General features: G+C 44.7%; 1 protein-coding gene across 8 annotated transcripts in view; it reads left to right on the top strand.

Moving 5' to 3' along the window:
- Nucleotides 1-1,680, top strand: part of ARPP21 (cAMP regulated phosphoprotein 21) — a 228,825-nt gene extending 227,145 nt beyond the window's left edge. For all 8 annotated transcript variants that reach the window (XM_035129801.3, XM_035129800.3, XM_035129799.3 and 5 more), the window contains one exon: nucleotides 606-1,680. In XM_035129801.3, coding sequence (XP_034985692.3) covers nucleotides 606-866 — 261 coding nt within the window. In that variant the 3' untranslated portion in view covers nucleotides 867-1,680. The remainder of the gene's footprint in view (nucleotides 1-605) is intronic.
- Nucleotides 1,681-14,567: the final 12,887 nt, after the last annotated feature.

Below are 14,567 nucleotides of genomic sequence, written 5' to 3'. Positions count from 1 at the left end.
TAGGGGGAGAATCTTGTTTCCTGATCTCATGAACAATAAATTTCAAGACAAATCCATAAGTCTAGAACCATCACCTGTGTGACTCTCTCTCATCCAGTGAGAGAATTGCACCAATTCCATTTAGAACACTCTACCAGTTCACTAAACTGATGTCTAGTCCAGTATTCTGGTTTTAAAGCCATATCCTAAGTCTTTGCCACTTCAGTGGGCCTATAAGAGGGGCTATTCCAGAACTAATTATTTCTGGAAGAAACTCGTATGCAAAGAGAACTGAGTTGTTATAACTATACATACTGGACTACATTTTAATCTCCTCAGCTCAGCACTATATATGAATGCACATTCAGTTTCCCGTCTCTTCTGCCTCCCTCTCCCTACCTGTCAGCCCAAGCATACAGGAAACAATATGTTCACTCCTTAAATTCTTCAGCTACTGGTGAACTAGCATGCACCCCAGTCTAAAGACCGGACATTTCATACTCAGACATGAGTCAAAGGCGGAGACCAATTATGAAAGAAAGCAAGACGGAAGGAAAGAAAACTTGTTAGGAATTTTAGAGATGAGCTACAGTATGAAGACCCTAAATTTGCTTCTTGTCTTTTAGGTGCCAATGACCCAGGGTTCTCAAGGACTGCCACAACAGTCGTATCAACAGCCACTCATGCTACCTAATCAATCAGGTCAAGGAACACTTTCAGCCACTGGAATGCCTGTTTACTGTAATGTCATACCTCCTTCCCCACAGAATAATCTCCGATTGATTGCACAACACTGTCCTTCTAATAATGTTCCATCAGTTATCTCTGCCAACTGCAGGACAAACTGTGCAAATATTAACAATGCTGGATGGCAGGTCAAGTACTGAAACTGTGAATCCTTAGTACCAATATATAAAAGGTAGCTGGGTTTTTTTGTTTTTTTTAATGACAACTATCTCATGGCCTTCAAACGAAATGAGGAACACAACAAGAGTTATCAGCTGAGGGCATAGAATCAGTGCTGCTGGAAATATGTAAAAACAACAACAAAATGTAATAAGTTGTTCTCGCTGGTTAATGGTGCATATTTTTGTCATGTCTGCTAGGTCTGCCTTTATAGCTTAGCTAGTGACATGAAATCATTGAGGTAAGATTTTTTTCCTACCACTGAACACCACTGTGTAGATTATAATATCCCTAATTCAGATTAGTTTTGTACTTTGTGTTGAGTTTGTGAAGCGAAAAGTATTTAAAAAATATATAACAAAACCACATTGTACCAAAGTTGTAATGGACATTTTAAAAAAAGCTGAATGGAAGGAATAATTTATATACACTATAGAGTTTTTTATGGATATCTACTGTATTGTAGTGTTAAATCACAATAAAGCTACTTGACCTCATGAAGAAAGGTCAGCTTTCTACTATCTGCTTGACTATTTCTTTCACGCCTTTTCACTTAGCTATATTTCATATTTCTAGTTAATCAAGAAGCCTATCAGTAAAACACCTTGCTATTCTTTTGCTGATAAAACTACATTGATATGAGATTCAAAGGCAAATACAAATTCCTTTGTATTTTGAAACAAATGCACAGATGTTGCCAGTACTGCTTCTCATGTTGATTTTGAAAGAGACACACTTTGGGGATTTTGGGGGGAGATGCCTTTACCTGAAGAACTGATTAAATCTCATTCGCAGGAGAAAAGTTGCTCAGTATTCTGCTTCCACTTCCCTTCCAGTCATGTCTAACAGTTCTGAGATATATTGATATGTTAGAAACCTCGTCGCCACACAAAACAGATTAGGTGGTAAAAGCTGTGCCTGAATTTTATGCTGCAGGTAGGAGGGGTTCACGTGAATGAATTCCCTCTATTTTAAAAGTGGGTGGGTAAGAGAAGGCAAGGTTATAAAATCATACCCTGAAGTCACAGTGGAGAATTGGGCGTTCTCCATTCACGCAGAGCAACCATGAGGTCTAGTATCCCTGCCTGACATTCCACAAGAACAGGCCAGATACCCAGAACCTGCTCCATACATGGATTCCTTGGCAAACTGTACGTTCAGGGTCCTCTGGAAGTAGAAAGTCTGCAAACCACAGCGCTGTCTGATATAAAACCTAATCCTACTATGAGTGATGCTCGTTTCTATCGATGGGGCTGTGGGGAGTGAGACACCTGCCATGTCACAATGACAATTCAAGTGCCAAATGTAATGCAGAGCAAGAACTGTACTCCTGGCAAAGTAAACACCGGGGGGGTTGCAAGTACACATATTCCTTCTGCAAAGTCACATGGTCTGCCTCAACTCTCAAGCAAAGAGGTACAATACTTTGAAAGAAAAAGAGCTACAGTGGTACCTCGACTTACGAACGACTCGACAACCAAATTTTTCGACTTACAAATGGGGCAAATGGCCGCACGCTTACAAATTTCTCGACATCCGAACGGCAACCGCAGCGGTTTTAGATAGGGTTTTTTCAACTTACGAATTTTTAGATAGGGTTGCTTCAACTTACGAATTTTTCCGTTTCCAATGCATTCCTATGGGAAATCGCGTTTCCAATGGCGCTTTTCGACTTACGAATTTTTCGACCTACGAAGGTGCCTTCGGAACGGATTAAATTCGTAAGTCTAGGCACCACTGTATTGAGATTCCTTCACAAACACACATGTTTTTAAAGGATATGTGATTGGGGAGGGGTTCGTTAAAGCTAAAGTAGGAAGCTTGGGGTTTGGATAGGGGCAAGTCCCAATTAGTTCTCTGCTCAGCCATGAAACTGCGACTTGGCCTTTGGCATAGGGTTTCCATGAAGGTGAGAATGTATATATGCCTACTCTGAAGTCTGCCCCACTGACTTTATTGTAGGTTATTCCCAGGTATACCCAGGGGGGTATACAGGGCCAGCCCGATACGTTCTGCTGCTTGAGACAGAATTACAAATGGCACTTTCCTCCCCAAATAAAGGTGCACAGTACTCAAAGCTGACTAGTTTGGCACCTCATAAAATCTCATGGTTCATCTGCCCCAGCAGTAACAAACATGTTTCTCCCATATTGGTCTCTATAGCTACAGAGCTCTATAGCTACAGCTACCAAACTGTCCAACAGTTTGACTTCACCCCCCATAAGCACACTCCTGCATTGCCTCTTGAGACAGATGAATGCCAACAACAACAACCACCACCACCACCACAACAACAACAACGCCTTCAACTTTCCTCAGATGAAAATAGGTGTCATGGGCCAGGAATCAGCTTCACCTGCTGAACAGCAGCCTGAAGGAGCAGAAGGCAAAGAGACTCCCCCCTGCTGCTGACCAGCCTTCTTGCTCCTGATGTGAACCAGCTGGTTCCAAGTTTTCTTAAGCAGAGTTTCCAGCCTCAGTCAGTTGCTGGAAACAACATTTGTCGTTCCTGGCCAGACCTTGCTGCTCGTGACCTTGGACTCTCTGCTTTCTTGACCCCCGGACTGTCTGACTACATGAACTCAGATATTCCTCACCTTAGGACGGAACTGAACCTTGCATACAGAGTGCCTCCAGGCAAGAAACACCCCCCCCCCAAGACTTGGCTGGTTGCGCATCCATGAGGGTGATGAATTGAAGACAGTGTCTTGGACACAATATGGCACTACCATAATGCCTTTCAGCTTGACCAACATGCTCATGTTGCGGTAGGGGTGGTGCTACTGCAGGCTGACCCAAAGGCTCTTCCCCTGTGGGTACTACTCCTGAACACTTCAACCAGCAGAGCAGAATTATGGTATTTGGGACAAGAAACTATTGGCTATCAAAGTGGCCTTTGAGACATGGTGTCATTTGTTGGCGGAGACCCATTATCCAGTTCAGGTGGACCATGGGAACCTAGACCATCTCTAGTCAGCCAAGAACTTGAGTCAGCACAAGATCCACTAGTCCCAGTTCTTCCTCTTTGATTTCAATGCCACCTATGTTTCCAGCAGCCAGAACTAGCAAAGCTGGAGTGTGAGTGGTATGACAATGCATTATGTACAGCCACGATCTTGCCTCCTGCCATCTTTGCTATGGGCCGGGTTCATGGGAACTTTCTCTGGGAGCTGTGGGAGGAGCAACAGCAGGACGCCTATGTGCAGCACCAGCGGCAAGAATTGTCTGACCGGACTGGACACACTCCTCGCTATTGGATGGTGCACCAGGACCTGCTGCAGTTTTGGAGCCATTATTATGTGCCTCCTGGTCCACTGTGGTGAACTGTTCTGCAGATATGTCATGACAATTCCAGCAGGGTATTTCAGATGCTTCAAAACTCTTCATTTGGTGGCCTCATCTTTGGGTTGAGATGGAGCAATATGTGAACTCCTGCTCTGTCTGTTGTCGGACTAAAGGCACCCCTGGCAAGCCAGCAGGACACCTTCTACCTTTACCAATACCTAAACGGCCCTGGTAGACCATTTCCCTGGACTTTATCATGGACCTGCCTCAATCCCAAGGCACGGCTACCATTTTGGTAGTGGTGGATACCTTGACCAAGATGGTGCATTTTGTCCCTAGCACTGGCCTCTCCTTGGCCCAAGAAACTGCCAACCTCTTCTTGAGGGAGGTGTTCCACTTGCACGGCCTGCTGTAGTGGCGGCTGTCCGATAGAGGACCATAAGTAACTGTGCACTTTTGGTGGGTCTTTCTGAAGGGTTTGGGGGTGCAGCTCCATCTCTCCTCTGCTGACCACCCTCAATCGGATGGGCAAACAGAGTGCATAAACGGGATCCTGGAACAGTATCTTTGGTGCTTTGCCAATTTCCATCAGGACAACTGGATCTCACTCCTGGCAGCTGAATTCTCTTGTAACAATGCTCGACATTCCTGTCCCAGTGTTTTGGCAACTATGGGTTCCACCCCATCTTCTTCTCCCTGCTGTCATCTCCTTCCACACTTCGGTGGCAGATCAGTTTTTGCAGGAGCTGCGGGCCATCCACCAGATTCTATGTGAGCAGCTCCAATGGGCAATGGATGATTACAAGCATTTCGCTGACCACCATCGGCAACATCTGGCTTGGTCTGGCTCTCCACTCGGCATCTGCCCATCCAGAACTCTTCATGGAAACTGGGGCCACGGTTCCTCGGTCCCTTTCTGGGGAGGTTGTGATCAATCAGATGGCCGACCAGGTCAAGCTCCCAGCTTCCTAAAAGATACATTCGTTCTTCCACCGTGCCTTGCTCGTCCCCTGTGGCCCCTGCCAGTACGCACCAACCAGATGCTCCCCCTCCACTGCCCATCCTGGTGGAAAGGGAACCAGAATTTGAAGTGGTACAAATTTTGGAATCCCATCAATGGCAACAGCGCTTCCAGTATTTGGAAGACTCAAAGGGCTATGGCCCTGAGGAACGCTCATGGGAAGATGCCTTGCATGTCCCCGGTTGGTCTGGCCGTTCCACCATTGATACCCCCATAAGCCAGCACCCAGCCAGCGGGTTGGGCGGTGCCTTGGGGTGCGGGGGGTAGTGTCATGGGCCAGGAATCAGCTTCACCTGCTGAGCAGCAGCCTGAAGGAACCAAAGTCAGGGTGATTCCCCCTGCTGCTGATCAACCTTCTTGCTCCTGATGTGAACTAGCTGCATCCAGTTTTCTTAAGCAGGGTTTCCAGCCTCAGTCAGTTGCTGGATACAACATTTGTCATTCCTGCCAGACCTTGCTGCTTTTTGCTTCTTGTGACCTTGAACTCTCAGCTTTCTGGCCCTCTTTACCCCACAGAGCATTTCCTATCAGAAAAAGGGTGAGTGGCACCCACCACACCAACGGGTCATAGCACACACACCCTCCAGTGTCTAGAGAAAATCCCTTAATTCCAATTTTATTTTATTCTTTGGTAAATTTACAAAAAGAGAAATGCACACAAATTTTAGAAAAGGGGGGAGATTAGACTCAAATGCACTAAATATTTTTTAAAATTTGTGCTCTGTGCCCCCTTTGTTCCTGCCCTGGACCTCCCTGGCAGCAGCCCCTCCTCCTCCTGGCCCATTCTTCAGCAACTGCTATGAGCTGCCAAGGGACGAGGCCAGCAGCAGTGGCCAAGGAGAGGCAGCAGGATGCTCCTTCGCAGCCACAGCAGTCGTCTCTCAGGACAAGTGCCGGCTCATCTTCCTCCCTGAGCTTGGCAACACTGGCAGGGGAAATAGGGACATTCCATGATCAAATCCGAAGCCAGAATGACCTTCGTAATTCCAGAACTGCCCCTGGAAAGTCAGGACACTTGGAGGGTCTGCAACAAACGCTGGTAGTCTCCCTCCCAGCACTTTCAGGAAATGCTTCTTTGTTAGGAGAATGCCTAGAAGGGGTGCTTAGTATTTTTCTCCACCCACCAATTCTCAGCCCTAAATTGCTCTGTGCCACCCACACACACAAACACACAGTTTCAAATACATACATCTGAAACTCTGCTGGGGAGGAGCTGCTTGAGGGTGGCGGAACTAGGAGCACAGAAACAAACAGGAAAATAATTAAGCCTAGACATTACTCCTCTGCTCCAAATATCTTCCTTCCAGTTTTGTGTGTGTAGAAAAGGATCCTCAGGCTTCCATTACACAAGTTTGCATGTACTGTAATGTGTAGTTTGGGCCTAAATTAGAAAGCAGCCTGGTATTTTCCTCGTATTTCCACACAAGGAGATTATTACTCAAATGCTCTAATTTCTTACTTAAAATTTTTGCAGAACACATACAAATTTTTAATCAAGAATTGTTAACTAATTTTCACAGCTATGCCTATGTCTGTTCAGTCTCTAAGGCCCAAACCTATTTTTATGTTGGACCAAGTATCAAATTGCACTTGCAAAGAAGAGGTGGAGGGGAATGGAGGAAGAGAGAGGGAATCTCTTGGGAGCTTAAAAAAATGGAGGTGGAAATGACCCCTTTAAAACTGCAAAGCCAGCATAAAACCCTCTACTCCGGGCAATAAAAGGGCAATAAAAGCTAAGGGCAATGCGATAACAAAGTGAACCACTTTACAAAGTATAAATAATCCACACTGAACTGTACTAAAGAAGTCTCCGGAGACCCACTTAAAAAAGACCCTCTCTGTTATGGTTCTTCCCCTCAGGATATTTGGCATGCTCGAAAGTCACCAAAAATTTTATTATTGCTTCTTTGCTTTGCCTTTTTTTTAATGCAGAAGGAATTGCAACAGCCATAAAACAGGCAGAACTTGCTACTTTGGCTTGCAGTATTTCCATGATGGCAGTCTCGTGGGAGAGATTTGAGTAAGCGACATAGGCAATTTGAAAACCTATTGACTCACATTTTCATTAGGCTGATCCAGTTTGAGAGGGCAGAGGTTGTTTTTGATATTTTCTCACTCTCCCACCTTGTTGGTCTAACTACATGTAATCATGTTTCCCGAGCTCCTGTTTGTTTGTTTGTTTGTTTGTTTGTTTGTTTGTTTGTTGTCTACATGCAGATGATAAAATCTTTTGATGTCCTCTGTGCTGGGTTGATGAGGATACTCACAGGAAGGTGGTGGATGACTACAGACCCTCCAAGTGTCCCTATTTTTCAGGGATGTCCCTGATTTAGAGAAGCCATCCTGGTTTCTAATTTGATCCCGGAATATCCCGCTGTTCCTTAAGACATCCCTATTTTCATTGGAGAAATGTTGAAGGGTATGGAGTTATCTGATCCCCAATCTGCCAGAAAGCAATCCTGTATAGGAAAGTTTTTTTTTAATGTTTTATGTTATATTATGTTTTTGTATATGTTGGAAGCTGCCCAGAGTGGCTGGGGCAACCAGTAAGACGTGTGGGGTATAAATATTAAAATTATCATTATGGAATGGGGACGTCCCTATTTTCATCGGAGAAATGTTGGAGGGTATGTGACTGATGAAGGATTCTGCACGAGAGGCATGGAAGGGAAGAACTCTGAGGGTGGAAGGCTGGAAAGAAATGGAAGTGGCCAGGTGAGAGCTGGGAGGGTCCACGCCCTTTTGTGTGAGAAAAGGGTTAAGATCTACCCCTGAAAGAGGACTCTTTAATGTATTTTATGTTTCTCCGTCTGTCTTTTCCCTCCTATTTTCTTTCTTTGTTCTCTTCCTCCCTTCCTCTCATTTTTTCTTCTTCTCTGCTTTTATCTAGATTGGTTTAGTTTTTATTCTATTGTATGTTGAAAACTTTCAATAAAATCTCAGACTCTCCAAGTGTCCCTATTTTCCAGGGACAGACCCAGATTTACAGAAGCTGTCCTGGTTTCTGATTTGATCCCATAATGTTCTGCTTTTCCTTAGGATGTCCCTATTTTCATCAGAGAAATGTTGGCGGGTATGGTAGAACATCCCTATTTTCATTGCTCATGGTGTTACAGGACTCCTGAGCCAAGGAGAGGAGTAACTATACAACCTTTAGAAGACGTCTGAAAGCAGCCCTGTAGTGGGAAGTTTTTTTAATGTTAAATGTTAAATTATGTTTTTATATATTCTGGAAGCTACCCAGTGTGTCTGGAGCAACCCAGTCAGATAGGTGGGGTATAAATAAAATTAGTAGTAGTAGTAGTTGAACCATTGCCACATAGATAGGGAGATGAAGCTGCAATGGGCAAGTCAAAGCCCACAAATTGTTCTTCCTGTGATCGGGTGGTTTAAAGCAGCTGTAATTTCTGTACCAGAACTTTGCATGTGATGTCCTGGCTCTTAACTAGACTACCGTAGTACACATTGCGGTACATTGGGCTGCCCTTGGAAATGATTTAAGAACTGCTGGCACAGAACATAGCAGCAATACCAAATTTAGGTAGTTCCCCACACACAGGGCACCAAGCTCAGAAGACGCAAAATAAAGAATATCCATTTGAGGGTGTCAAATGTTGGCCTTTCACTGGGCACCATATTACAAGAGACTACCCAAATCTGCCCCTGACAGCAGCACACTTCTTGGCAAGTGCGGGTAGGAGAAGGCATTGGGGGACCAGCCAAGAATCAGATACAAGGCAGAGCAATAAGAGACAGAAGAGCAGCTGTGACAAAACATTAGCGTTGGTGTGTCAGCAATGTGCTTTCGTCACAGTGGAACTGCTGGCCAGACAGGACAGATAATGTGAGCACACACACGAGAGGCACGATTGCCCAGAGTAGGGCAAAGACTGTGGCAGCAAACCCCCACAATCCCAAATCTGGAGTCCATAATCTAAAATAATATCCCAGTCAAGAGGACAGGAATGACACCTGGCACTCTGTCAACTAAGCTTATAAACGATGACGTAAGGAGATGCCATTCTTTCCCGCTCGTCCCTCTCCAAACATAGTTTCAGTGTTGCCTCCAGCCAAAGCCCCATAAACAATGTTGGGTGATAGTTTTACTCAGAGTACAGCCATTGAAATTAATGGACCTAACTTTAGTCAAGCTCATTAATTTCAGTGGGTCAACTCTGAGTAAAACAGTCAAACATCACCTGTCGGCTTCCCAAGTCTGTCTCCACCTGGCTGTTATAGACAGCTCTTTCTACAGTAGTAGATTTATCGTCCATGTGACTGGGCATGCAGCCCATTTCAGGGGCCCCTATCCATTCACCTAAATGAACGTGACTGTGTGCTTTCCATTTCTAATAAATTATGCACATAGAGAGACAAAAAGAAAACACTTCTCTTCATCCAAAAATGAACATCATTAAGAAACAAAATGAATGAAAATTCTGTTTTCTTCAACATTTCTACCACACACACATTGTTTGTAGCCACATCTCTGAGGTAATGAAATATATATATATACTCAGGGACTCATCAACCACACGGAGCTCTGCTTCTACATTCCCTTCAAATCTGCCACTGTCTACGTTACACGTTTAAAATCTTCTGCTAAGTTCTCCTGATATTAGATTTCCAAAGAACTACTGCTTTTGTTAAAAACACATATTCCCCCAAATCCCACTGACAAATCCACTTATCCAGAATCCACCATTGATGGATGAGCTCAATGCACATAAATCGGTTCACATGTGGGACACCTTCTGACACTTAAGGCACTTCCCCACAGTCACCAAATGCATAACCTGTGGAGAATGTGTCCATTGGGCTTACCCACAACTTCCACACAGCCCACTTGAACATGATTTTAATGTGCTGAGAGGCCATTTTTGGACAAGCAGCAAGCTCTAGTCAAGGGCTAGGGAACCTGTGGGCCATCGCCACTGACCATTGGCTGTGTTGGCTGGAGCTTATGGGAGTTGGAGTCCAGCAGTATCTGCTCTCTTGTCTAGGAGAGCAGTCACTAAGGCTTGGTTCAGACATGCATGCTCCTGACAGGGTGCCTAACTGCAACATCAGATGATGACTGACATGTGTGAATGACCTATCACAGATCTAGCACCCCACTCAAACCTTTCAAGGTATCCAAAGTTACCTCAAACAGAATGCTTCCAGGTTTAGATTAGATAGATGGAGGATCCAAAGGTCGCTAGTAACAGTCAATTTGGCTCACACATATCACTTTAGGTGGTGTGTAATCAAGCACTATATGTGATATGATATATTGGTGAAAGTCTCAGATTATGCCACCAGATTGAGAGATTCCAGAAATATATTTTTCGTAGATCTAAGAATGACCAAAAATACGAGTCTCTGTAACATACCTGACTCATAGGCCTAGCTGGTATCTGGGACTCAGAAAATGTCATTTACTGTCAGTGACTGACTCAACAGATGTACATTCCTGTCAGTCACTTTTTTGTTTACATCTAGCCTTGGGTTTGCAACTGGCTTGTACTGACAGCCTTAGGTAGGCAACTATGTGACCTTGCGACCATTCAGAGATGGCTTTCGCATGGAAGCATCTGTCGCAAATCCAGCCGGGATAAAATAAGTCCGCAGCTCTGCAGCTTGCCAGGCTGATGATACTTGAGACAACATTTGTTCCCAAGTCACGCACATTCTGGACTCTTGTTCTCATGTGGGGAATGGAGAGATATATATTTGATGAGACAGCACTGGACCATTATACCTCAGCTGTGAGACTTATTTGGCCACCTTTCAGGGCTAATATATGGTAAAGGATTAGAATACACATAATGTGTGCAGCTCAACATTGAGGCGATAAGGATCTTCCTACCTAAGCATGTGGGGCAGCTCTGTGGTATTGCTTTCTCTGTTCTGATACAGTTTCCCTTGGGAAACGGCAATGGATTAGCATGTCCTAGAATGCTTACAGCTGACCCACCCACAGAGGGAATCTCTAGTGCGCAGGGAATGTGGGATCGGACTTAAGACTGATTTTCATGGAGATATCATGCATCACTTACTGTCTTTAACATAGAAATGCCAAGACAGCCAGAGACAATCAGAATAAAGCAATTTGAACAGAAATTAGAAGCAAACTATTCCCCCCCCCAGTAATTCTAGCACTCTAGTTTCGTTTCTTTCTCTCTCTCTCTCTCTCTCTCTCTCTCACACACACACACACACACACTCACACACACACACACACACACACACAACTGATGGTCATCTCAGAGATGAGAAAAGCAAAACCCGGACCACTACTTTGTATATATTGTTCTTGGATGAAAGTAAATGACAATCTCTGACAAAATCTCGAATTGTTCCTATTGCTAGCATGCCCTGGATTTAATGCACAGATTAAAACTTGGCCAGTTTTAAGTCCCCAAGTATCACATCAAACATTGAACAAGCAAGCCAGAATCTGCTGGTCCAACAGAGGCCCGGCGTCAGCATTTGCTTGCTGGCAGCTGCTGGGGCTCCAATGCCCTGGCTCATTACACCAGGCAGCTGGGACTGGGAACCATCCATCATTTTAATTATGCCCACAATGCCTCTGGCATAGCACTGCTCCAGGGCATTGTGAGAAATGAACACGGCAGCCCCTACGAACATTGGCTGGTAAGCAGGCCTATGTGTAAGTGGGAACCACGGGAGGGCACTTTGCTGCAGACCACCTGAAACCAGACAGCCCTGGTTCAAAAGCTGTTCACAAAAGCATTTCCACAGTCCTACGATCCTAAACCTTGTCTAGCAAGATTTATATACTGCTTAATCAACAAAACCCTCTGAGCAGTTTACATAAAACAAAAGGAGGACCTAAGGAGAGCCCAGTTGGTCAGGCCCAAGGCCAAATGTGGTCCAGCGTCCTGTTTTTACAGAGACCAGCACGATGCCTGGAGGAAGTCTTTATTTGTGCAGCTGGTTCTTCCTGTCTAAGTGTAGAACCTTACATTTGTCCCTATTGAAGTTCATTTTGTTAGCTTTGGCCCAGTTCTCTAATCTGCTAAGGTCATCTTCAATAGCACATGGCACCATCACAAAGCATTTGAACAGTGGCCATATTTGAAGACTAGCAAATATATGTTGCTTGTGGTTTTCCTCTCCAAGTTAGTGGGAGGGGTAGCCATCCCTGGCAGCTATAAAATCATCATAACTGCCAGAAGTATTGGGTTACACCCTGTGAGGTGCTGAGATGTGCTTGCAATGTACAGTGCACAGCAAAAAGCTGTGGTTGCAAATATCCTAAACTACCATATACTGTAATGTGTGCAAACTGCAAATTGTGGAATTGATTTGTGCATTGGTTCATTTCTCTTGCAACACACAAACCAATGTTCATCACAAAATGTTCAGAAAATGGAATTCTATTGACTTTGTGATCAATGTGTGTGTATATATATTTAAAATGTGCTACGTTATAGCACTTTAAACAGAATTGCATTTATATGTACTTATAATGCCAAAATTATGAAGGATTATTCAATAATCATAATGATTATTGTAATAAGCTGAATTGGTTATTGCATACCTTGTCCTTCTAGTTTACTGGGGTGTAGAAATATTGCACACGTTACGTTAAAACAACCAGGTAAAAGTAATAAACCTGCTTATGTGTTACTCATTGCCAATCATAATATTCACAGATCAATTCCTTGATCTAAAACACCATTCCCATTCTCAGATATGATAGGGGAAAGTCTAAAAATGAAAAACTGTTTTAAAGAATCCACTACATTGAAAACTAGGCATTTTCCAAAATGGTTCTACAGCCATCGTGTGTATAACATATCCACAGTCACTTAAAAGGGGACCTTCTCATCACATTTTGCCATTTTCTTATCAATAACATCAGAAAGCACCTCATATTTTAAAAGACTCAAAACTAAAAGTATCCCTTGGCCTACCTGGGAGCCAGACAGTATGCCAAAACCCAAGTCCAGAATCTGAGGGTCAATCAGCATCTGCAAAGTCCACAGTCCGAGATTCAAAGGCCAAAGGTCAGGAAACAAAGTTCAATGTCAATCCAATTCTAAAGTCAGGTTGCAGTCCAGCACCACGCCCAAAGAAGAAACCCATGGCAGTCCAGGAGTATTCAAGGCAAGGTCCTTCAACATGGGCAGTTGAGCAGACACAGCACCTCAGCTCTGCTTCCCCTTTGTGCTTTGCCTGCTGATTGCAGCACCTGGGTTTGATGAGGCAGGTGACCCTCACCTGCTCTCAGCTTGGCCCAGCTGAGGAATCACAGGCCTCCTTCCCCACCTGGGGAACTAGGCTGCAGGCCCTGGTCTGCTGTTGCTTTCTGGAGTGCCTTGCTTGCTGTTCCCTATGTCTCAGAACCTGCTGTGTTCATGGGGACGGGGGCCTCTCTGGCTTTGGTGAGGGGTCTCGCTGCTCGGCTTCCTGTGCACTGGCCCCTGGCCCCTCGTCATCCTCTGTCACCCCATGACAACCTCTACACCAGGCGTCCCCAAACTGCGGCCTCTTCAGATGTTTTGGCCTACAACTCTCATGATGCCTAGCTAACAGGACCAGTGGTCAGGGATGGTGGGAATTGTAGTCCAAAACATCTGGAGGGCCGAAGTTTGGGGATGTCTGCTCTACACCAACCTCTCATTCCCCATCCCCAGCTTGCCGCTATGTGACCCAGTCCCAGCTGCACCCCTCCTCTTCCTCCTCCCCAAAGTCCTGCCAGTTCATGACAAGTATAAATTGACAGGTTCTGCTTGGAAGTTCATGGCTGCCATGACAACTAGGGAGTGTCTCAATACATTGTGGGCCCAGTTCATGTGGCATGACACACCCTAGACCTGCCGTATTTTCTTTTTGTTTTGTAAATGGGAGACTGGGAGATGAATATATATAGATTCCATGCGATTCCTGAGTGCTCCTACAGGATTTCCCAGCTGGCATGGCTGATGCACCTGCTGAGGTCACAGTCTAACTGTGGAATGGTGAGACAGAAAGGACCACTGAGTGTGTCGCTCCCAAGCACTCTCTCTGGGTTTCTGGAGGTTGTAGAGTTCCCTGATTCTCGGAGGAGCTCAGAAGGAAATGGCTGTAACTCAGTGGTAGAGCATGCAGAAAGTCCCAGGTTGGGCTGGAAATGATACCTGTCTGAAACACTGAAGAGCTGCCCTTTATCTTCCACCGTGAAGGCAGATGAAAGAAATTCATTCACTTTCTCTGCAATCTCATTACCCTCCTTTGTGTTTATTCCCTTATGAGTCAAAGGTTCAACCACCTCTCTAGTCAATCTCCTGCTTCATTTAAATAATTTGTTGTTTTTAACAATATGCTCAATTTCCTTTCTCACATCCCTTACTGTCTGCTTGCATTTCTTTTGCCAAGGTTTGCG

Source organism: Zootoca vivipara, chromosome 11 (genome assembly GCF_965207765.1).
Source record: "Zootoca vivipara chromosome 11, rZooViv2.hap1.1, whole genome shotgun sequence".
Classification (NCBI taxonomy): domain Eukaryota; kingdom Metazoa; phylum Chordata; class Lepidosauria; order Squamata; family Lacertidae; genus Zootoca; species Zootoca vivipara.
This window is presented reverse-complemented; position numbering and strand designations above follow the sequence as displayed.